General features: G+C 38.3%; 1 protein-coding gene across 2 annotated transcripts in view; it reads right to left on the bottom strand.

Moving 5' to 3' along the window:
• The window catches only part of ATP6V1A (ATPase H+ transporting V1 subunit A), a 62927-nt gene that overhangs the window by 8787 nt on the left and 31130 nt on the right, over nt 1-23010 (bottom strand). For both annotated transcript variants that reach the window (XM_005674936.3, XM_005674937.3), the window contains exons 3-11: nt 20659-20787; nt 17930-18144; nt 17505-17642; nt 15971-16122; nt 11961-12123; nt 11315-11423; nt 6514-6636; nt 6304-6418; nt 5648-5711 (exon numbers count right to left, since the gene is read on the bottom strand). In XM_005674936.3, the coding sequence (XP_005674993.1) occupies nt 5648-5711; nt 6304-6418; nt 6514-6636; nt 11315-11423; nt 11961-12123; nt 15971-16122; nt 17505-17642; nt 17930-18144; nt 20659-20787 (1208 nt within the window). The remainder of the gene's footprint in view (nt 1-5647; nt 5712-6303; nt 6419-6513; nt 6637-11314; nt 11424-11960; nt 12124-15970; nt 16123-17504; nt 17643-17929; nt 18145-20658; nt 20788-23010) is intronic.

The raw sequence follows: 23010 nt of genomic DNA, 5'->3' as shown, positions 1-23010 counted from the left end.
CACTCAATATGCCAGCAAATTTGGAAAACTCAGCAGTGGCCACAGGACTGGAAAAGGTCAGTTTTCATTCCAATCTCAAAGAAAGGCAATGCCAAAGAATGCTCAAACTACCACACAATTGCACCCATCTCACACGCTAGTAAAGTAATGCTCAAAATTCTCCAAGCCAGGCTTCAGCAATACGTGAACCGTGAACTTCCTGATGTTCAAGCTGGTTTTAGAAAAGGCAGAAGAACCAGAGATCAAATTGCCAACATCCTCTGGATCATGGAAAAAGCAAGAGAGTTCCAGAAAAACATCTATTTCTGCTTTACTGACTATGCCAAAGCCTTTGACTGTGTGGATCACAATAAACTGTGGAAAATTCTGAAAGAGATGGGAAAACCAGACCACTTGACCTGCCTCTTGAGAAATCTGTATGCAGGTCAGGAAGCAACAGTTAGAACTGGACATGGAACAACAGACTGGTTTCAAATAGGAAAAGGAGTACGTCAAGGCTGTATATTGTCACCCTGCTTATTTAACTTATATGCAGAGTACATCATGAAAAACGCTGGACTAGAAGAAACACAAACTGGAATCAAGATTGCCAGGAGAAATATCAATAACCTCAGATATGCAGATGACACCACCCTTATGGCAGAAAGTGAAGAGGAACGAAAAAAGCCTCTTGATGAAAGTTAAAGTGGAGTGTGAAAACGTTGGCTTAAAGCTCAACATTCAGAAAACTAAGATCATGACATCTGGTCCCATCACTTCATGGCAAATAGATGGGGAAACAGTGGAAACAGTATCAGACTTTATTTTTCTGGGCTCCAAAATCACTGCAGATGGTGACTGCAGCCATGAAATTAAAAGATGCTTACTCCTTGGAAGGAAAGTTATGACCAACCTAGATAGCATATTCAAAAGCAGAGACATTACTTTGCCGACTAAGGTCCATCTAGTCAAGGCTATGGTTTTCCTGTGGTCATGTATGGATGTGAGAGTTGGACTGTGAAGAAGGCTGAGAGCTGAAGAATTGATGCTTTTGAACTGTGGTGTTGGAGAAGACTCTTGAGAGTCCCTTGGACTGCAAGGAGATCCAACCAGTCCATTCTGAAGGAGATCAGCCCTGGGATTTCTTTGGAAGGAATGATGCTAAAGCTGAAACTCCAGTACTTTGGCCACCTCATGCGAAGAGTTGACTCACTGGAAAAGACTCAGATGCTGGGAGGGATTGGGGGGCAGGAGGAGAAGGGGATGACAGAGGATGAGATGGCTAGATGGCATCACTGACTTGATGGACGTGAGTCTGAGTGAACTCCGGGAGTTGGTGATGGACAGGGAGGCCTGGCGTGCTGCGATTCATGGGGTCGCAAATAGTGGGACACGACTGAGCTGAACTGAACTGAACTGATGGTGCAATATAAACTGATGAACCAGAAAATGCTAATTATGATAGACACTTCACTTTAAAATTAAAACCTCCAAGTGTTCTGAATAAATTCAGTTGCGGATCATTAAGGGCCAGTCCACAGAGGCCTGACAGTCATTTTCAGTTCAGTTCAGTTCATTCACTCAGTCATGTCTGACTGTTTGCGACCCCATGGAGTACAGCACGCCAGGCCTCCCTGTCCATCACCAACTCCTGGAATTTACTCAATCTCATGTCCACTGGGTCAGTGACGCCATGCAACCATCTCATCCTCTGTCGTCCCCTTCTCCTCCCGCCTTCAATCTTTCCCAGCATCAGGGTCTTTTCCAATGAGTCAGTTGTTTCCATCAGCTGGCCAAAGTATTTGAGTTTCAGCTTCAGCATCAGTCCTTCCAATGAATACTCAGGATTGATTTCCTTTAGGATGGACTGGTTGGATCTCCTTGCAGTCCAAGGGACTCTCAAGAGTCTTCACCAACACCACAGTTTAAAAGCATCAATTCTTCAGCACTAAGCTTTCTTTATAATCCAACTCTCACATCCATACATAACTACTGGGAAAACCCTATCTTTGACTAGATAGACCTTTGTTGGCAAAGTAACATCTCTGCCTTTTACTATGCTAGGTTGGTCACAGCTTTCCTTCCAAGGAGTAAGCGTCTTTTAATTTCATGGCTGCAGTCACAGTCTGCAGTGTCTCCAAACTCAAAAAAATAAAGCCTCTCACTGTTTCTCCATCTATTTGCTATAAAGTAATGGGACCAGATGCCATAATCTTAGTTTTGTGAACGTTGAGTTTTAAGCCAACTTTTTCACTCTCCTCTTTCACTTTCATCAAGAGTCTTTTTAGTTCTTCGCTTTCTGCCATAAGGGTGGTGTTATCTGCATATCTGAGGTTATTGATATTTCTCCCGGGAATCTTGATTCCAGCTTGTGCTTCCTCCAGCCCAGAGTCTCTCATGATGTACTCTGCATATAATTTCAATATGCAGGGTAACAATATATAGTCTTGACATACTCCTTTCCAGATTTGTAACCAGTCTGTTGCTCCATGTCCAGCTCTAACTGTTGCTTCTTGACCTGCATACAGATTTCTCAAGAGGCAGGTCAGGTGGTGTGGGATTCCCATCTCTCTCAAAATTTTCCAGTTTGTGGTGATCCACATAGTCAAAGGCTTTGCCATAGTCAATAAAGCATAAATAGATATTTTTCTGGAACTCTCTTGCTTTTTTGATGATCCAACGGATGTTGGCAATTTGATCTCTGGTTCCTCTGCCTTTTCTAAATCCAGTTTGAACATCTGGAAGTTGATAGTTCACGTACTTTTGAAGCCTGGCTGGAGAATTTTGAGCATTACTTTACTAGTGTGAGATGAGTGCAATTGTGCAGTAGTTTGAACATTCTCTGGCATTGCCTTTCTTTGGACTGGAATGAAAACTGATGTTTTCCAGTCCTGTGGCCACTGCTGAGTTTTCCAAATTTGCTGGCATATTGAGTGCAGCACTTTCTCAGCATCATCTTTTAGGATTTGAAATCGCTCAACTGGAATTCCATCACTTCCTCTAGCTTTGTTCGTGGTGATGTTTCCTAAGGCCCACTTGACTTTGAATTCTAGGATGTCTGGCTCTAGTTGAGTGATCACAGCATTGTGATTATCCGGGTCATGAAGATCTTTTTTGTACAGTTCTTCTGTGTATTCTTGCCACCTCTTCTTAATATCTTCTGCTTCTGTTAGGTCCATACCATTTCTGTCCTTTATTCAGCCCATCATTGCATGAAATGTTCCCTTGGTATTTCTAATTTCTTGAAGAGATCTCTAGTCTTTCCCATTCTGTTGTTTTCCTCTATTTCTTTGCATTGAACACTGAGGAAGGCTATCTTATCTCTTCTTGCTATTTTTTGGAACTCTGCACTCAAATGGGTATATCTTTCCTTTTCTTCTTTGCTTTTCGCTTTTCTTCTTTTCATAGCTATTTGTAAGGCCTCCTCAGACAGCCATTTTGCTTTTTTGCATTTCTTATTCTTGGGGATGGTCTTGATTCCTGTCTCCTGTACAATGTCATGAACCTTCATCCATAGTTCTTCAGGTACTCTATCAGATCTAATCCCTTGAATCTATTTGTCATTTCCACTGTATAATCATAAGGGATTTGATTTAGGTCATACCTGAATGGTCTAGTGCTTTTCCCTACTTTCTTCAATTTAAGTCTGAATTTGGCAATAAGGAGTTCATGATCTAAGCCACAGTCAACTCCCAGTATTGTTTCTGCTGACTGTATAGAGCTTCTCCATCTTTGGCTGCAAAGAATACAATCAATCTGATTTCAGTGTTGACCATCTGGTGATGTCCATGTGTAGAGTCTTTTCTTGTATTGTTGGAAGAGGGTGTTTGCTATGACCAGTGCATTCTCTTGGCAAAACTCTGTTAGCCCCACTTCAATCTGTACTCCAAGGCCAAATTTGCCTGTTACTCCAGGTGGTTCTTGACTTCCTACTTTGTATTCCAGTCCCCTTTAATGAAAAGGACATCTTTTGGGGATGTTAGATCTAGAAGGTTTTGTAGGTCCTCATAGAACCGTTCAACTTCAGCATTTTCAGCATTACTGGTTGGGGCATAGACTTGGATTACTCTGGTATTGAATCGTTTGCCTTGGAAACAAACAGATCATTCTGTTATTTTTGAGACTGCATCCAAGTACTGCATTTTGGACTCTTTTGTTGACTATGATGGCTACTCTATTTCTTCTAAGGGATTCTTGCCCACAGTTGTAGATATAATGGTCATCTGAGTTAAATTCACCCATTCCAGTCCATTTTAGTTTGCTGAGTCCTAAATGTCGACATTCAACTCTTGCCATCTCCTGTTTGACCACTCCCACTTTGCCTTGATTCATGGACTTAAGATTCCAGGTTCCTATGCAATATTGCTCTTTACAGCATCAGAGTTTACTTCCATCACCAGTCACATCCACAACTGGGTGTTGTTTTTGCTTTGGCTGGGTCTCTTCATTCTTTTTGGAGTTATTTCTCCACTGATCTCCAATGGCATATTGGGCACTTACCAACCTGGGGAGTTCATCTTTCAGTGTCCTATCTTTTTGCCTTTTCATACTATTCATGGGGTTCTCAAGGCAAGAATACTAAAGTGGCTTGCCATTCCCTTCTCCAGTGGACCATACTTTGTCACAACGCTCCACCATGACAGTGAATTTTCTGAGGCCAAACATTCACATATATTTTAGGCATTCCTAATTTTCCTCCCTACTTACCTGTTATTTAAAATTCAAAACTTTAGCAAATATTAAAACCTTGAAAGTTGTAAATTTAGCCTCTGCCACTTCCTTTTATCTAATACTGACAGAAACATAGGTAAGTATTTTATTTTTCCCATATGAATAATACATGCGCTTATAAATATATCAAGGTCAAAAACAATTACAGCCCTGATTTATATATGTCTTTCATTTAGGCTTACTTTTAATGGCCAAGTTGGCTAGCTATGCACCAGAATTCATGTTGTGTCACTGGGAAGCAGCTGCCTAGGCAGAAACTACACTTCCACTTTCCAGCTTTGCTTTCCTCTGGGTGTGGCTAACAGATGAGCCACAGAGTTGAGTAATCAGTTCTGAGCTTAAGTTCAAAATGCAGGTGAGCCTCCTCCAGTCACCCTGTACCAGCCAAACGCAGACCATTACCAGGCAAGTGGAGCCAAGGTGAAGTGCTGGTGCTGATTTACTAGCAAATGGAAAAGAGTCACCCTCTGATAGGATCACCTGCCTTGGACCAAACCACGAGGAGAAAAACTTCTGTGCAATTTTCTATTATGCCCTTTTGGGCCCATTTGTTTCTATTCCTAGGGTTCCTAAGTTGCTTCAGTCGTGCCCGACTCTGTGCGACCCCATAGACGGAAGCCCACCAGGCTCCCCCGTTCCCAGGATTCTCCTAGGGTTAGTCTAACTCAAAAGTTAGAGTGTAGTATTACTCTAAAACTAGTAAAAGTTTGCTACTTGGATGTATTACTACTTTAGACATTAAGTCTATTATAAATTCTAGGTAAGGAGTTAAAAACATATGGCATCAAAGAGTTTGAGTAGTACGAATGTTGCTACAAGTGACTTGACCCTTGCCTACTTTTCAATGACTAAACTGAATGCTTCACAATGATGTGGACAACCTTAGCCTGGGGGTGGGGCGGGGCTCAGAAGTTGACTACACTAGGAAAAGACATACCTGAACAATACCAAGAGTAGCAGATGTAACTGGATCAGAAAAGTCACCACCAGGTGGAGAAACTCTAAAAACAGGAAAAAGTCATTAGAAATGCTTATGGAAAATAACTTGTATATAAAAGCAATTAAAAAAAAATACGTGAATAAAATAAAAGCACTTCTTTGAAGTCAATTTTAATGTAAATAACTTAAATACAACCTCTGGAAAGAAAATCTTATATAAAAACCTTAAATAAAAACCAGTTTACTAAGTTGAAAGTTAAGAGTGGCAACTGCTAAAAACATTCTAGTGTGAGAAATGGGACAGACATTTGATCATAATCTCTTTAGTTTTTCTAATTAAAACAGATGAAGCAAGAAGGAAGGAAAAGGTCTGAGAACAAGGTATGGCTGTATGTGGGGATAGTGAATCTTCATATTGTTTTTATCGTGATAGGATCTTACCTTAACATGTCTATAATTTTCTAAACTGTTGCTAGATAAGTCAAATCTACGAAACCAGCACAAGTAGAGATGACCTAAACATGTGCATTCTAAAGAGCCCCTTGGGTGACTCCAGTGCAACCTTGGAAGCACGTCCCTCAGTGGGGCTAAATATTATCTCTTTAAAATAAAGTAACTCTTTTCTTATAATAAGTAAATAGTTTGGGTCCTTACGCTCCTACAATGCTGACACTCCCTTCTCTCTCAGGATTTCCAAGACACTTCACTCTGCCGGCTCGCTCATAGAAAGAGGCCAAACGGGCACCAAGATATGCAGGATATCCACTATCTGAAAAATGAAAAGAAAATTTTAAAAGCGAAGTTCTAGGCCAACCCCCAAATCCTATCAGTCTTGCTTATACAATAAGCAATATAAAAATTTACCTGCAGGCATTTCAGCTAAACGACCAGAGATTTCTCTAAGAGCCTCAGCCCATCGAGAGGTGGAGTCAGCCATCATACTGACATGATAGCCCATGTCACGGAAATATTCTGACAGTGTAATTCCTACATTGGGAAGAACATTACAAATTATAATTCTTTAATATATAATCCTTACTTTTTTACCCTTAAGAAAACTTTAAAGCAGTAAGTTCCTAAGTTAAGACTGCTAGCTATTCATCAGTTTGTGGTTCTTTTGGGTACACAGCTGAATACACTGCCTAGCTTCCTCTGCATTTAAATTTGGCAAGTGACTGACCCTTATCTAATGGAATGTAGAGTCAAGTGTTTCTTCAGAAGGGAAGACACACATCCTTCCATGCTACTTCTTCCTTCTGGCTTACTGAGAGGGCGACAACTCCCAGGATCTATGGAAGGCATGTGTTAAAATGAAAGAGCTCTTTTTAGCCTGGGTCTCAACCCAAAAATGACAGAATAAAAGAGAATGCCCTCATCATCTGAAATAAACATCTATTATACTCAACAATTATGTTTGGGTTTTTCATAGCCTAGTCTACCCTGATAAACATTTTTAAAAGTAGGAAAAGACTTTTCTCCCATTCTTTGTTGAGATAATTAAGTCTGAAATTAATTTACAATGCAGTTTTTTTTCTATGTATCTCACATACATATGCACCAAAACTACCCTCAATTAATTAGCTTGTTTGGTTATTTTTTAAAAGTAGTAAATGTTATTAATGTGAGAAATAATATTCATTATCTAGATCATTCTGCTACATAGACTGGGTCCTCTCCTATAAAATCACATTCAGCAACCACTCAGAAGAATCTGATACAGTATTCAGAAAGCAGTCCTGGGTTCTAGTTCCCGTACTGTCATTAATCTTAGCAAAGTAACCTCACTTCCCAGTGTGGTTTCTTCATCTGTTAAAATGGAATAATTCTCACCCCATCTAGCTGTACACATCAGATGATATGGTATCTATAAATGCCCTCTGAAAAATACAAAGTACTATACAACTGTAAGATATCAGAATTGTATATTAGTTGCTGCTGGTAAGTCGCCTTAGTCATGTCCGACTCTGTGCGACCCCATAGACGGCAGCCCACCAGGCTCCCCCGTCCCTGGGATTTTCCAGGCAAGAACACTGGAGTGGGTTGCCATTTCCTTCTCCAATACATGAAAATGAAAAGTGAAAGTGAAGTCGCTCAGTCGTGTCCGGCTCTTAGTGACCCCATGGTCTGCAGCCCACCAGGCTCCTCCGTCCATGGGATTTTCCAGGCAAGAGTACTGGAGTGGGGTGCAATTGCCTTCTCCGATATTAGTTGCTACATCATAACAATTCCAAAAGCTTCTGCCTTAATCCCTTTATTTTACCAGTAAAGAAACAAAGGGTTATATAAATAAAATAGCTGCTGGAAAATTCAGAACTTTACTATTTATCATATTACATCTGTCAGAATAAAAAAATACTGACTTCCAAGGCTTCAAAAATATGGTCCAAGGAACAGTCTTTAAGTAGTATCACTTATCATTATTGAGGCTTAAAAAACATAGCAATTATCACATATTTCAATCTGATGGTACACATGCTATGTCTCTTCCACAAGCATGCTATGTCTCTATGATGACATTCACTAATGCTTGTGTATTTATATATATATTTTAAAAATTGACAAAAGAGACAGATACACAAGAGTAAACCTCAAAGAAGTCTGATAGACCACTTTCATAAACCTAAAGATATTAGTGCCTACAAATCAGACAAAATCAAAAGATGAGCAAACTAGGAAAATATCTGCTACTCACAAAGGATGAAAGACTCATTTCAAAGAGCTTTACCAATCAGTATGATAAACTACTAACCAATACAAAAATGGACAGGAGGCAATTTTCAAATGGTTAACAGATTCAGGAAAAATGCTAGCTCCCTGTAAGGAAAACAGAATGAAGAGTCATCTAATAAAGCAGGAGGAGTAAAATGTTAACTGTCAAATCTAGGTGTGGGGTACCTAGGTACTCACTGCTGTATTCTTTTAACTTTTCTGTATAATAAAAAACTACTGGAAAAATGAGCATTGGTGAGTATGTGAAGAAACAGAATTTGTGTCCACTGTTATTCCTTTTGAAGAGCTATCAGAATCTAAAATCTATATTAACAGTTATAGTCTCAGCAATTTTACTTCTAAGAACTTAACCTGACAAAAACACAAAGAAACATGCACATAAAACATACGGCATAACAGTGTAAATAACATGCATAAGGATGTTTTATGGTGTGATGTTTGTGAGAGCAAAAAAACTATCAATAATCCAAGTGTCCACGAAAGGAATGCCACTTAAATAGATTGTGATATATCCATACAAAGGGATACTGTGTAGTCAGTTAAAAGAAGGAGGTAGACTTCTTGCCTTAAAATAGTAGATGATTATGTCACTTTCTCCTTCTCAGAAGAGTAACCACCAAACAAGGAGAACAAGAATACAGAAACACAAACTCCACTGTCAAAAACTAGGGGCTGTGTTTAGCTTCAAAACAAAATAATGAGGAAAGCTAACTAAAAAAAAAAACCAAGACACCAAGAATTCACCTGAGGCTACACAGCCTTAGACTATGGTTCTGCAAACCAGAAAGTACATACTGAGGAGCAAAACCAAGAGTCCTTTGTCTGGAACACAGTAAAAGGGGTACCAGCAGAGGTTCTATGGACCCAGTTTGGCCTCAAGGGGAAGTAGGGGGATGGGGACAAATAAAATTCAGAAAGATACCCCTTTTCAGTAAGTAAAAAGTGAAAGAAGCTGGGTAGAAGAGAAAGAATTCATTGTTAAGTGGCCTTGTCACTGTGGATTTTGCTGGTAGCACAAAAGAAAAAGTAAAATAAGTTAAATAATTTTATCCTATAACAAACTTCCCTGATTACCAGGAAGAAGTCCTGCTACTTTGGATCATAGTAACAACCATTCCCTCCCACCTCCTGCAAAGATAAGTGATGGTAACAATAAACATCAGCATATGAACTAAACAAAAATAAAAGAAAAAAAAGAAGAGCACAGTACAGCAATGAACCTGCCAAGGAACAAATGAGAACTGAGATCACAATTAACTAATAAAAGAAAACCTAAACACTGCATCCTACCACAAAATAAAAATCTCAAGGAATATACGGGAAGATAAAAAGGTTGTCTCATGAGCCAGCAGAACTCAGCAAAGAACTAGAACAACATAAAAGTTTCATCAGAAGCAATACAAAGAATAAACACTGATTATCCTGTGAAAAAATGAACAAATGGCTAAATAATAAGAATGAGAGAGGAAACAATGCATATGGAAACAGATAAAGGAAATGCAATATGTTCCACTTGAAGATAACCATAATGGAAGAGAAAAATTTCCAGAAACAATTCTCAAAATTTTTCCAAAGTAAAAGACACAGTCACAGACTGTAAAGGTACACTATGTCTCAGGAAAAAATTAACAGAACTATCAATACTGGGATATATTCCAATAAAACCATAACATATCAAAGATAAAGAAGCATTCCTTTGGGTAGAAGGAAAAATCACTTACAAAAGGAAAAAAAGTAGGCCAGTGTCAGATCTCTCCTCAGCACAAGAAACGCTGATCGAAAAATTTTATATTCTGTCAAATTACTGTTAAAATTATAAGGCAGTAGGAAAAAACCCAAACTTACAAAGAAATAAGAATTCAGAGAATATAGTTTCCATGAGCCTTTCTTGAAAAAACTTCCAAAAATCAAAATTTGTCCAATTGTAAAACAAATGGAAAAATTACAGTCAAGGGACCTCGCTGCCAGGGGAAGCTGACTCCATTTTACTAGGTCTAAAGCTAATACAAACACTGTATCTATGGATACAGAACAGAATGTGAATATTATAACTCCTGAAGATGTAGAATTCAAAGTACCAAAAGCTGGGATGAAAATGGGAGCAAAGATGGAAATACATAAACATACTAATAATCATAATTCAAGGCTGAAAATTCAAGTTATAGAGATACAGACACATCCAGAGACAGAGCAATGACAAAACATGAAAAAAAAAAAAAAACCAAAAAACCCAGAAATAGAAGATACTTCATTTTAAAGTCATTAAAAAGATTAAAGCAGTTCTATTAATTTCATATGGAGCTTCCCAGGTAGCACAGTGGTAAAGAATCCACCTGCCAATGCAGGAAATGCAAGAGACCATGGGTTCAATCCCTGGGTCAGAAAGATCCCTGAAGTAGGATATAGCAACTCGCTCCAGCATTCTTGCCTAGAAAATTTCACAGACAGAGGAGCCCAGTGGGCTACACTCCATGGGATCACAGAGTTGGACATGACTGAGTGCACGTGCACATACACACACACACACATCAATGTCTTATATGGACAGAGTCTCAAGATATAATAATGAGTGCAATGTGGTGGTGGTGGTTTAATCACTAAGTCATGTCTGACTCTATGGACTGTGTAGCCTGCCAGGTTCTTCTGTCCATGGAATTTCCTGGGCAAGAATACTGGAGTGGATTGCCATTTCCTTCTCCAGGGGATCTGCCTGATCCAAGGATTGAACCTGAGTTTCCTGCTTAGCAGGCGGACTCTTTATCACTGAGCCACCTGGGAAGCCCAATATTAAAAAAAAAAAATAGAGTTCTAGGAATATGGTTATATGTATGAAGATACTTTAGAATGAAAATTTCTTCAGAAAAAAAAATTTTTGGTGCTAGCTTTAAACTAGAGAACACATGTTAGTCTGTTTCATTACAATTCATACACTCACCAGTATAAATAGAAGCTTCTCTAGCAGCCACAGGCATATTGGATGTATTGGCTACCAATGCTGTTCTCTTCATAATTGACTCTACCTTACCATCGACTTCCATCGTGAGCTAGAGACAAACAATCTATTAGTGATTCCCCCAGTTTCGAAATAGAACTTCTTTTTCACAACTTGTTTATATTTAATCCCTCTTATAATCTGTGTTCCCAAAGAAGTTATTTCCCATCATTCCAACCTCTTCCCTCTATCCCACTGCGCTATAAAGAAAACAGTCAGAATTTACATTTCATTAAAAAAAAGTCCATTATTTTATGGAAATAGGAATGTTATTATTACAGTAACCTAGTAGACCATACAAAGTCTATGTGACGTTCACACCAAATAAATATTTTGCCTATTTTATCTTTCTCCCAATAACTGAAACCAGACCACAAAAAGAAACTTTCAAGTGTTTTGACTGAAAAACTCAAATTCCCTTCCTTTGGTATACAATCTGAATCATAAATATAATTAGAAAATTCCTTAAAAGATCTTTGATGAATAAGAGCATTGCTCCACATCCAAAACAAAGCTTTATTAATTGCCAATGAAAGTTGATCAGTGGTATTTTCTCTAGACTAGTATGGGAAGCTTTATAGATACAGACCTCTGGGAAGTCCCGGAGGACTTCCGACATTTCGTTTCCTCTCTCACCACATCCTACGTAGATGATCACATCGCTGTTGGAATACTTGGATAGAGACTGTGATATCACTGTCTTCCCACAGCCAAAAGCCCCGGGGATTGCAGTAGTTCCTCCCTGTACACATCTACACAAAGCAAACAAGTAAGGACTGCTTTACTCGCTAATACACACCAATATACTAATATACACCAATACTCGCTAATACACACCAATAAAAGAAGTAGGTTAGAGACACAGGGGCTACCCTGGTGATTTAACGGTAAACAATCCCACAGACAGAGGAGCCTGACAGGCTACGATCTGTGGGGCCACAAAGAGTCAGACACAACTTAGTGACTGACCAACAACGACAAAAGTGACAGAGAAATACAGTTAAAGCAAGCACTTTAAAATACTGTCATCTGTAACTGTACATACAAAGACTGAGGTACTGACAGATATAACAACTGCTCCCCTGTTTGCACCTCAAGCAGGATATGTGTTTTACAATAATTAATCATCTGTAATAGCTGGGAGGAGAAAGCATGTTCCATAAGGTACCTGGAGAAGAGGACTATGAAAATAAGATAAACAAAACAGTAGCAAAGATACTCTGAATGCTTAAATAAATCAGTTTATGAAAGGAAAATATCAGAATTAAAGCTAAAAGAAAAAAACAAACACTTTTGAAAGTTGTCTTCTGAGGTAAAATATAAGACCTAAGAATTTCCTATCTTGTTACAGAGGTTAATAAACAAGACTTTTGTTAAGGTGTTAAGGCAATGTACCTACTCAATAACTGCCTATGAAGTCCTTCCAAGGCACTACAAACTATGCTTGGAGACGCTAAAGAGACAGCAGTGAGGAAGACAGTCATGTTCCTATATTCACAGAGCTCTCATTCCAGTAGTGTAAACTGGTGACTCTGGTGGAGTCAGCTGGTGATTACAAACCATTTAGCAACCACTTTCAAACTTTCCCTAAAAAGTGGGAGTGGAGAGGGACATACTCTTAAGAGCAGAGGAGAGTGAATGTCATAAGTACGTGTGTATGTGTATGTGAGAGAGTATGTGGGTCAGGTAGGAGGGTCTGGACAGAAGAAATGAGACACAATGCTAAGGGAAATTCCTTTGTAATAGTGTATTTTATCATAAAATTCACACAAACACTGCATCCTTAATAAGGATAACAGACTTTTCTCATATGAAACTAGTATGCATTAAAACGTTTTCCCATTGAAACCTTTCAGTGACTCTGACAAACTAGAAAGGCAAGTCCATTCATCTTATGGCTTTGCATACTTCTTTCAAGTCATCTTTAGGCCAGGGCAGGAAGGCAGGGCTGGGTGTGTCCCATGTTAGAAGTTCAACAATCCAATGTGAAAAGTGCTATCACAGAGCCCATTCAAGGTTTGTGGGAGTACACAGAAGGGGTACAGAGTCTGACACTGGACTGGAGTGGGGTTAGGAAAGTCTTTCTGAAAGAAGGTAAGATCTGAAAGGAAACAGAAATCAGTCATATGTAGGGAAATAACATGCCATGCAGAGGGAACAGCATAACCAAAGGTCCAGGGGCAAGAGGGAGCCCTGCTTGAGGGTTTAAAAGTCCATCAGGAAGCCTGGAGCATGGTCTGTAAGGAAGCAGCTGGGCAGCAAGTGGCTGAGACAATATTGGAAGGTAAGCAGGAGCCAGATCACAGGTGGCTTTGTATGCTGTTAAGGACTGTGTGTTTGTCTTGAGGGTAAAAAAGAGCACTTCAAGCAAAACAGTGCAGGATCACATATGTGTTTTAGTTGGATCACTATCTAATATGGACCACTAATTGGAAAGAAGACAAAACTGAAGATGTGTGCTTAAATGTGATTATTGCAGGAATTAGGGTAAGATCCTTAATTACAGTCATGGAGTAGGGATGAAAGATGCAGATAGAAAAATATTCAGGGAACAGAATAATAGTACTAGTTCATTAATGAGATGTGGGACAGTAAAAACAATCCTTGAGAGAAGTCACAGATTTTATAAGAGGGATTCACTGGAGGTACAATAATGACATTTGCTGAGAGAGGCAGCAAAATTTCAAGAAAAGGAGTGGTGATTAAGATGATGATTAGTTTTAAAACACTGACTCGGGGGTACATGTAAGATATCCAAAAGGGAAGGTATAATCCAAAGTGGATATATGAGCCTGGAACTCAGAAGAGATCTGGGATGAAGATACAGGTTTAGAAATCAACACATATAGATGAACATTTAAGTCTTGAGAGTGGATGAAGTCATTCACAGAGGGTAAGATGTATAATGAGGAAAGAAAAGACAAAAACTCTAAGAAATAGCAAAATTAAGGCGAAAGTGAAGTTGCTCAGTCGTGTCTGATTCTTTGCGACCCCATGGACTATAGCCTATCAGGCTCCTCCGTCCATGGGATTTTCCAGGCAAGAGTGCTGGAGTGGATTGCCATTTCCTTCTCCAGGGGATCTTCCTGACCCAGGAATCGAACCCGGGTCTCCCGCATTGCAGGCAGACGCTTTACCATCTGAGCCACCAGGGAAGCCCCCGCAATGGAGAATAAGCAATAGCTTCCTGTAGAAGAAGGTAAACGGAATAGCAAAGAAAGTGGGTGTTTCAAGGAGGAAGGAGTAGAAAGCAATATCCAATATCAAAAGTTGTAGGAATTAAGAAAATACTAACTTATTTATTGAATTATCAGTATGGGAGTGACTGACGCTGTTAGTGAGAGTAGCTTCACTGAGGAGTGGAACGACGGCCATAGCAGTACAGTGAATTAAAGTGGGAAAAGTGGAGACAACTTTTCTTCAAGAAGTTTGGCTGTGAAGATAAGGAGAAAAGTAGTGGAAGGCAGAAAGAGAAGGGTAGAAGGCAGATGTCTTTTCATTACATGGCAGAAGAAAGGACGATCACCTAACGGAAGGTCTCTGAGGAGACATGAGGTAGGGTAGACACCAGAAAAAGGAAGAAGAACAAAGGATAAATGGGACCATGCGTTAACTAAAAGAATTCCAAATCTGATGGCCCCTCATTTCTTTGTGAAGGATCTGAGATGACCATTTGGTGAGAAGGAAGGAGAAAGAAGAGCTGAAGATCTGAGGCAGGTGGAGAGGTTTGAAACAGTCACTGAGGAGAGCAGAAGAATGACAATTAGGGAAATGCAGAAGGATTATGCCACAGTGCTGAGATACCAACTTGCACTTATTATTTGCTTTTCTCAGCAGCCTGCGTGTAGATTTGGGAGGAGATAGCCAGACTGATGCACAGTTGATATTTTACCAGGTGGGTATGACAGAAGACAAAGAAACAAGAAAATTTAAGATACTAATAAATTTTCATAGAAGCGATAGACTATTAAATTTAAGCTGGATTCTAAAGGATATAGAAACAGGAGGTACTGACTACATAAGAAGAGCCAAAGTACTGAAGATCTTATGAGAGAGTAATAGAACACAGAGTTGGTTTAAAGGGAAGAGAGCTGGAGGGAGACATACAGGGGTTGGTGATCAGAAGTTAAGAGTTCATATCACTGCTTCAGTCTTTTCTGCAAATTAAAAGATGAAGTGATTTGTTAAAAGTAAAGGGTAGTATGGTTATGCCTAAAACTTAAAGAGAAAGGTTTTTAAGCAATTGAAGAAAATGGCGAAGAGCAGACGACAAAATTAAGAAAGATTGCTGGATATAGCACAGAGAATCCAGGTGATTTTGGAAATCATCAATGTATAGTGACATCAATCTACTAATTATAGAATAACAAGAAAGTTTCAGAAAGTTTTAGAAATAATGCTTTCCTTTTGCAATTGCGAAAAAATAAATTATCTTCAATAGTCTGACTCTCTAAATAAGCACTGGCAAAAACATAAAACATATTTCTCTAGATAAAACCTATCATAGGATTAGCACATAAAACCTAATCTATAAAGAAGTGAAACAGTAAGCACATTTAAAAATCTGAGGGAAAACTAAGGGACACAGCTCAAACTCACGGAAAAAGGGCATCAAGGACTCTCTGGCCAGTCAACAGAGGATGGTTAGCTGGCAACTTCTCAGTGACAGGCCGAACCTGACGTACAGGCCATACTTGGACCATGCTGAACTTCTCCTTTATACCTTCAAATTCAAGCTCCAACACAACATCCTATAAAAATACAGTGGGATTTTCAGAATACTATGAACATTTCTTCCTCTAAAGAAAAAGTAATGCCAGACTTCTAGGGGGGATTAGAGAGGTGGTATGTGGAAGTAGGGAGATTTACATCTTTTATTATAAATATATACCGTTCTGATTTTTTTAAAAACTAGGTACACTTATTATTACTATTTTAATGATTAAAAAAAAAGTTTAGAAATTTTTGGGAAAGAAGTTATTTGAAGTAATAGAGAAACAGTTAAATAAATTACATGAATATACACAGGAAAAATCCCTGAAGGATACAAAAGATATTCCTGGAACTGAGAGAGGGAAGAAATGAAAACTTTCATAATTTATTTTCCATTCTTTGTTTTTTTACTTTATTATAATCCGCTTGCACCGCTTTAATGAAAAATACTAACCTAATTAAGAATCCTAAAATATTTAATAAAGTTAAATATTTTAAATTATTTACAAAAGCAAAAAGATAATGAGTAATTCTTAACATCTGTAAACAGTGAGATGGTTTTAACTGTTCACAAACGTTCTCATGGTCCAAAGACCTACAGAAATTTGTAATCTTGTTGATACATGAATCTGAACTTCCACTTTAGGACTGTTCTTTAACTTGTAGGTGAGTGATTCTCTAAGCTAGTGAGTAAGGATAGCTGACTGCCCAGAACCCCAATCTTAATTCTTCTGTTCTCTATTATGCCAGAGAGCACAGAACTTATTCATGTGAGATGATCAGAAAATTGTTATCATCATATCTTATTGGGAAAAAGTTATATGCTACAATGACCTTCCCAATAAAGATTCTTTAAACCCACAAAGATTATCATGTATCTACTGTATTTGATATGATGTGATTATCAATAACAGCAAAAGACTAAGTTTGAAACGGTTCACTGAGATTAAGAACTTACAGTCCATTCTATGATTCATTATGTGAATAGAGACTGAAAATTAAGATCAAAGTCTCTTCTATGCCTAAAGAATCAGGGGTTTGGGAACTTCCCTGGCAGTCCAGCGGTTAAGACTCCGTGTTTCCACTGCAGGGAGCACGGGTTTCATCTCTGGTCGGGGAACTATGCTCCCCCATACTCCATGGTGTGACCAAAAGAAAGAGAAAAGAATCAGGGGTTTAAATAATGTAGCATAAGTTAAGAAGGTAAGAAAATACTGTACTAGCTGTTTCTCTTCAAAAAGAAACAATATATTTTGCCTTTTGTATTCCTAAGCTCGTTTTAAAGGAAAATATCTTAAATTATGAAAGTAACTTAAAACTTACATATTAAATATGAATTCTGTAACTATTCAGAGTTCTACAGCTGGGTCACTATATCAGTGGGGCCACTCATGTGCGTTAAAGTTTATATGATACTTACAGAGGTATCGTAATTTCCAGGTGGAGCAATGTAGGTGACAGTTCCTCGGTTTCGTGGAGGCAACATGATTTTGTGTTTGATGAGAGAGTTCTCATTGACAATTCCGTAAATATCTCCACCAGTAATGTGACTACCAACCTGGAGAACAAACATACTTGTTGCTTAATACCCAAAGAAATGTCAAGCCATTTAACGTTCAATAAACATCAAGGAAACACCCTTTGCCATTATTTAACTCATTTGCCTCACTTATCAATAAAACATTATTTGTTCTGTAATCCTTCTTGTGGAGCTTTAAAAAAAAACACAAGTAAACCATGCTTCTGTGGTCCACTTTTATTTTGACGAAGAGTACAAAACAGTTCACTAAACACTCTTTTCACATTCTTTCACCAACTTTAGAAATTTTGATTACAAAGGCATACCCGTAGGTTTTTGCAAGGTGTGAAATCCCACTTGACATCTCTGCTAAGAGCAGACACATTTACTCCTCTGGGAATGTAAATACTTTGAGTCTGACTGCTGATATCCGACAAAGGTCTTTGAATACCATCAAAAATGGCGCCCATAATGCCTGGACCAAGCTCAACTGAGAGGGGTTTACCAGTGCGCAGTACAGGGTCTCCAACAGACACACCAGCTGGGAACGGTGGTTGAGGAAAACTCACTATGAAATACCAGAGATACTATAAAATAAAGAAGTACCGCAGCTTAACAGGAAATGACATATAAGAAGCTAAACCTGAGATTCTCAAACATATGGTCCATAGCATCGTGAGTGTTTTGGTAACTTTTTCATCGAGATCTACAACAAAAGATATATTTAATAATTCCATCTACTAAATAATCATGCTCAAACATTTTAATAACTTTATGTGTCTAATAAGTAACACTTTGAAAGAAAAAGACAGATTAATTGAAACAAAAAGACACATAAATTGAAAGAAAAAGGAACATTTTAATTTCATTTTTAAATAATCTCAGTTCTTGCAAAGGGGATTTATGTGCCTGTTGGGTAGTCTATAATTTCCAAACCTAGGAGTCAGACTGAATACCGAATCCACATCATTTTCATATGACACCTGGTTTTTGGCTTAGCAATTGCCAAAAACTCAGCTTCACAAAGATATGACATCATCGACAAGAATATAGTGCAGCCAGATAATGAAACTGCTTATTATCTCAAGCTACTAGTTCTCATGGTGTCTAAGAAGATGTCGAATATTCTTGTGTTTACCGCAAATCCTTAAAACATCCTGGGGCACCACATGAGTTTGCTGCAGCTGCCCAGAGTGCCTTGGGTACAGTTTGGGACCCACAGGCTAAAAACAGATTCAAAAGCCTCTCTATAATACATTGCTTCAATTATATTGATGAGGAATATCAGTTCCTTAAAAAGGATATTAGAATTAGAAAAAATCTTAAACTCTTAAGACTGAGAAACAACCCAAAAATATTTTAAGACTTAACAATCATTAAGAGATTTATTAATAAGTGATTCATATGCTAGAATTCTATGTAGCTGTAAAAAAGGACAGGTACTTTTATGAATTTTGCACGAAAGATCTCCAAAATATACTTTAATTTCCAGTATTTGTTTATAAAAATATTTCAAGCCTACAGCAAAGTTAAAAGAATATTACAGTGATCTACCGTACACACTGCATTTTATTTATCACATAGCTATCCATCTTCCACAATACATATATTTTTAAGTGAATAAAAGGTATAGAACAGCACTTATACTATCTTCTGGGGAAAAAAAGGAAATAAAAATATACATTTATAATGGTTCAAGTAAAAAACTAGAAGGATATATAGTAAGTGGAACTAACAAAACTGGTTGCATGAATGCATGTCTGTTTTGAAAACTGGCCAAATACAGGATGACGAAAGTGGAGCAGGTTCTCACTATACACACGTTGATTTGTTTCCTTTAAATCTTTAAACCATGTGAAAGGCTAAATAAAAGATAAATCTAACAACAGAAAAAAATCCTTTTGATTAGTGATGATTTCATAGCTATGAAGACTTTTAATTTTATTAATTTCAGGTGCTTTTGTTTAGAATTTAGCACTCCAATACTGACATAGAGAGAAGAGGTTCTGTAGAGTGAAGAGGAACTAAGAAGCCTCTTGATGAAAGTGAAAGTGGAGAGTGAAAAAGTTGGCTTAAAGCTCAACATTCAGAAAACTAAGGTCATGGCATCCGGTCCCATCACTTCATAGGAAATAGATGGGGCAACAGTGGAATCAGTGTCAGACTTTATTTTTTTGGGGGGGGGCCTCCAAAATCACTGCAGATGGTGATTGCAGCCATGAAATTAAAAGACACTTACTCCTTGGAAGAAAAGTTATGACCAACCTAGATAGCATATTCAAAAGCAGAGACATTACTTTGCTGACTAAGGTCCGTCTAGTCAAGGCTATGGTTTTTCCTGTGGTCATGTATGGATGTGAGAGTTGGACTGTGGAGAAGGCTGAGCGCCGAAGAATTGATGCGTTTGAACTGTGGTGTTGGAGAAGACTCTTGAGAATCCCTTGGACTGCAAGAAGAGCCAGCCAGTCCATTCTGAAGGAGATCAGCCCTGGGATTTCTTTGGAAGGATTGATGCTAAAGCTGAAACTCCAGTACTTTGGCCACGTCATGTGAAGAGTTGACTCACTGGAAAAGACTCTGATGCTGGGAGGGATTGGGGGCAGGAGGAGAAGGGGACGACCGAGGATGAGATGGCTGGATGGCATCACAGACTCGATGGAAGTGAGTCTGAGTGAACTCCGGGAGTTGGTGATGGACAGGGAGGCTTGGCGTGCTGCGATTCATGGGCTCACAAAGAGTTGGACACGACTGAGCGACTGAACTGAACTGAACTGAAGCATATATTTCTGCATGGCAAAAAAGCTGTAGCAAATAAAACTTAATTAAGTAGTCAGCAGTGAAATATTAACAGCAATGAAAGTTCAGGAGATAATACTGATTTCTCAAAATAAGAGCACTGATTCCTAGTACCTTTCAATAAACTTCTATCTATCAGCTTTCTTCAAAACACCAGCATTCCATGTTTCTGATACTGCTGGTGTTGCTTTTACCTTTGCCAAAAATCTTTAAATTCTGACTTGTAGAAAATGGCCAGAAATTGAAGTAAAAAGGATACAAGTTTCTTCATACACCTGGATGGTAGCCATGTCTCCCTCTAATCGGATAATCTCTCCAACCAACTCGCTGTGGCCCACTCTCACCAGCTCATACATGGCTGCGCCTGCCATGTCACAGGCTGTAACCACTGAAAGGAACAGGTGAGTATTTTAACGACTCAAGACTCTGAAAAGTTCCATAGAATCAAAATACCCCATAAGTTTGTTAATACACTTCTCTCACATATTTACAGGAAAAATAAAACACCTATGGGACACAGTCTCTCAAAAAGTACATTAAAAAAAAATTATACTTGATTTAAAACACTGTTCGTTTCACATATATAACACGATTCAGATATATATATATATTTCAGATTTTCTATAGATTATTATAATATGTTGAGTATAATTCCATGTGCTGTATAGTAAATCAGTGTTGCTTATCTATTTTATGTACAGTAGTTTGCATTTGTTAAACCCAGACTCCTGATTTGTCTCTCCCTCCCTCTCCCCACTGTTGACCATAAATTTGTTTTCTATGAGTGTCTGTTTCTGCTTCATATACAGATTTATTTGCATTATTTTTTAGATTCCACATATAAGGGATATCACACAATATTTATCTTTGTCTGGTTTTCTTCTAACATTCTCTAGGTTCATCCATGTTGCAGCAAACAGCAATATTTCATTCTTTATGCGGCTGAAGAACGTTCCATTGCGTATATATACCACATCCTCTTAAACTGATCATCTGCCGATGGACACTTAGGTTGCTTCTGGTTTTCGGCTGCTATAAATAGTTATGCTATGAACACTGGGATACATATATCTTTTTAAATTACAGTTTTCCTCTTTTCTGGATATATAGTCATGAATGGGACTGCTGAATTATATATAGCTCTATTTTTATTTTTAAGGAAACTTGTACTGTTTTCCATAGTAGTTACACCAATTTACATTCCCACCAACAGTGTAGGAGGGTTCTCTTTCCTCCACACCCTCTTCAGCATTTATTATTTGCAGACTTTTTGATGGCAGCCATTCTCACTGCTGTGAGAAGATACCTCACTGTGGTTTTGATTTGCATTTCTCTAATAATTAGTGATGCTGAACATCTTTTCATGTACCTGTTGGCCATCTGTATGTCTTATTTGGTAAGGTGTCTATTTAGGTCTTCTGTCCATTTTTTTGATTGGGTTGTTTTGGTTTTTCTATATGGAGTTATATTAGCTGTTTGTGTATTTTGTATATTAACCCTCTGATAGTCACATCACTACAAATATTTTCTTCCATTTCTTTTTGTTTTGTTAATCAAAAAGACACATTTTTTTGCTTATATCATAGATGGGATAACAGAATAAAATTTTGTTAGGCTTTAGGCTAAGATTACTTGTTTACATGATACACATGAATACTATTTTAATTTTGAAGTTCTATACGACAAATATACTTTGAACTCTTAACTAGAAGCACTTAGGCAAGTTTTGATCAATCTAGGTTGCTATAATACAAGGAATGGTGGGTACTGGGAAAAAAAATAATAATAAAAGACTAAAACTAAAAATCGTCAGCACGCTCTGTTTTCACCATTCCTTTGAGAAATATCACATAAAACAACCACTTTAGTTTCTAACACTTTATACCAGTGGTTCCTGAAACTCTTCCTGGACAGATCTACCTAGAAAAACTCCCATTTGCATTTGGGCATCCCAGGTGGTACAGTGGTAAAAGTATCCGCCTGCAATGCAGGAACATTTTACAGTTTCTCAGGCATGTCACGCCAACACTATCTATCCCTCTAAAATGTGTAGGAATGCGGTGGGCTGTAACAGATGCACACGAGTTTTGTGAGCACCGTTTTCCACTGAATTACCTTAGATGCACTCCCAGAATGACAGCACCCCCAGAGGAAGAGCATTCTGTCTCCTCGACCCTCTGCTCAGCCCTGACTGGTTGCCACGCTGTAACCCCTCCCCTGCACTGAGGCCTCAACTTTTCTATCTCTGCCTCTCCCTACCAGACTCCTAAGGTCTCAATTCCTGCCCTCCTATTCCTGGAAGATGCCAACACTAACTGTGTAAGAGGTCTTTTCAGGAGAAGACGACTTTTGTCTTCCCAGAAGACAAAGCCTCGAATTTGCTCTATGAGGCAGATAGCAACCCCAAACCACAGACAGGTTGGGACCTGCGCAGGCCTCAAAGGAGTAAGTCTATTTCAATATTTAGCCTTCGGATACAATTAATTAGAACTATGAATTAGGTAATATTCAAGTAGAAACTATCAGGGAACTAATATTTACTTAACTTACATTAGAACAATGGAAGTTTATTTCTTTTATCAATATTTACCTCTGTATCTATAAGAATAGT

This window comes from Capra hircus, chromosome 1 (genome assembly GCF_001704415.2).
Source record: "Capra hircus breed San Clemente chromosome 1, ASM170441v1, whole genome shotgun sequence".
NCBI lineage: Eukaryota > Metazoa > Chordata > Mammalia > Artiodactyla > Bovidae > Capra > Capra hircus.
This window is presented reverse-complemented; position numbering and strand designations above follow the sequence as displayed.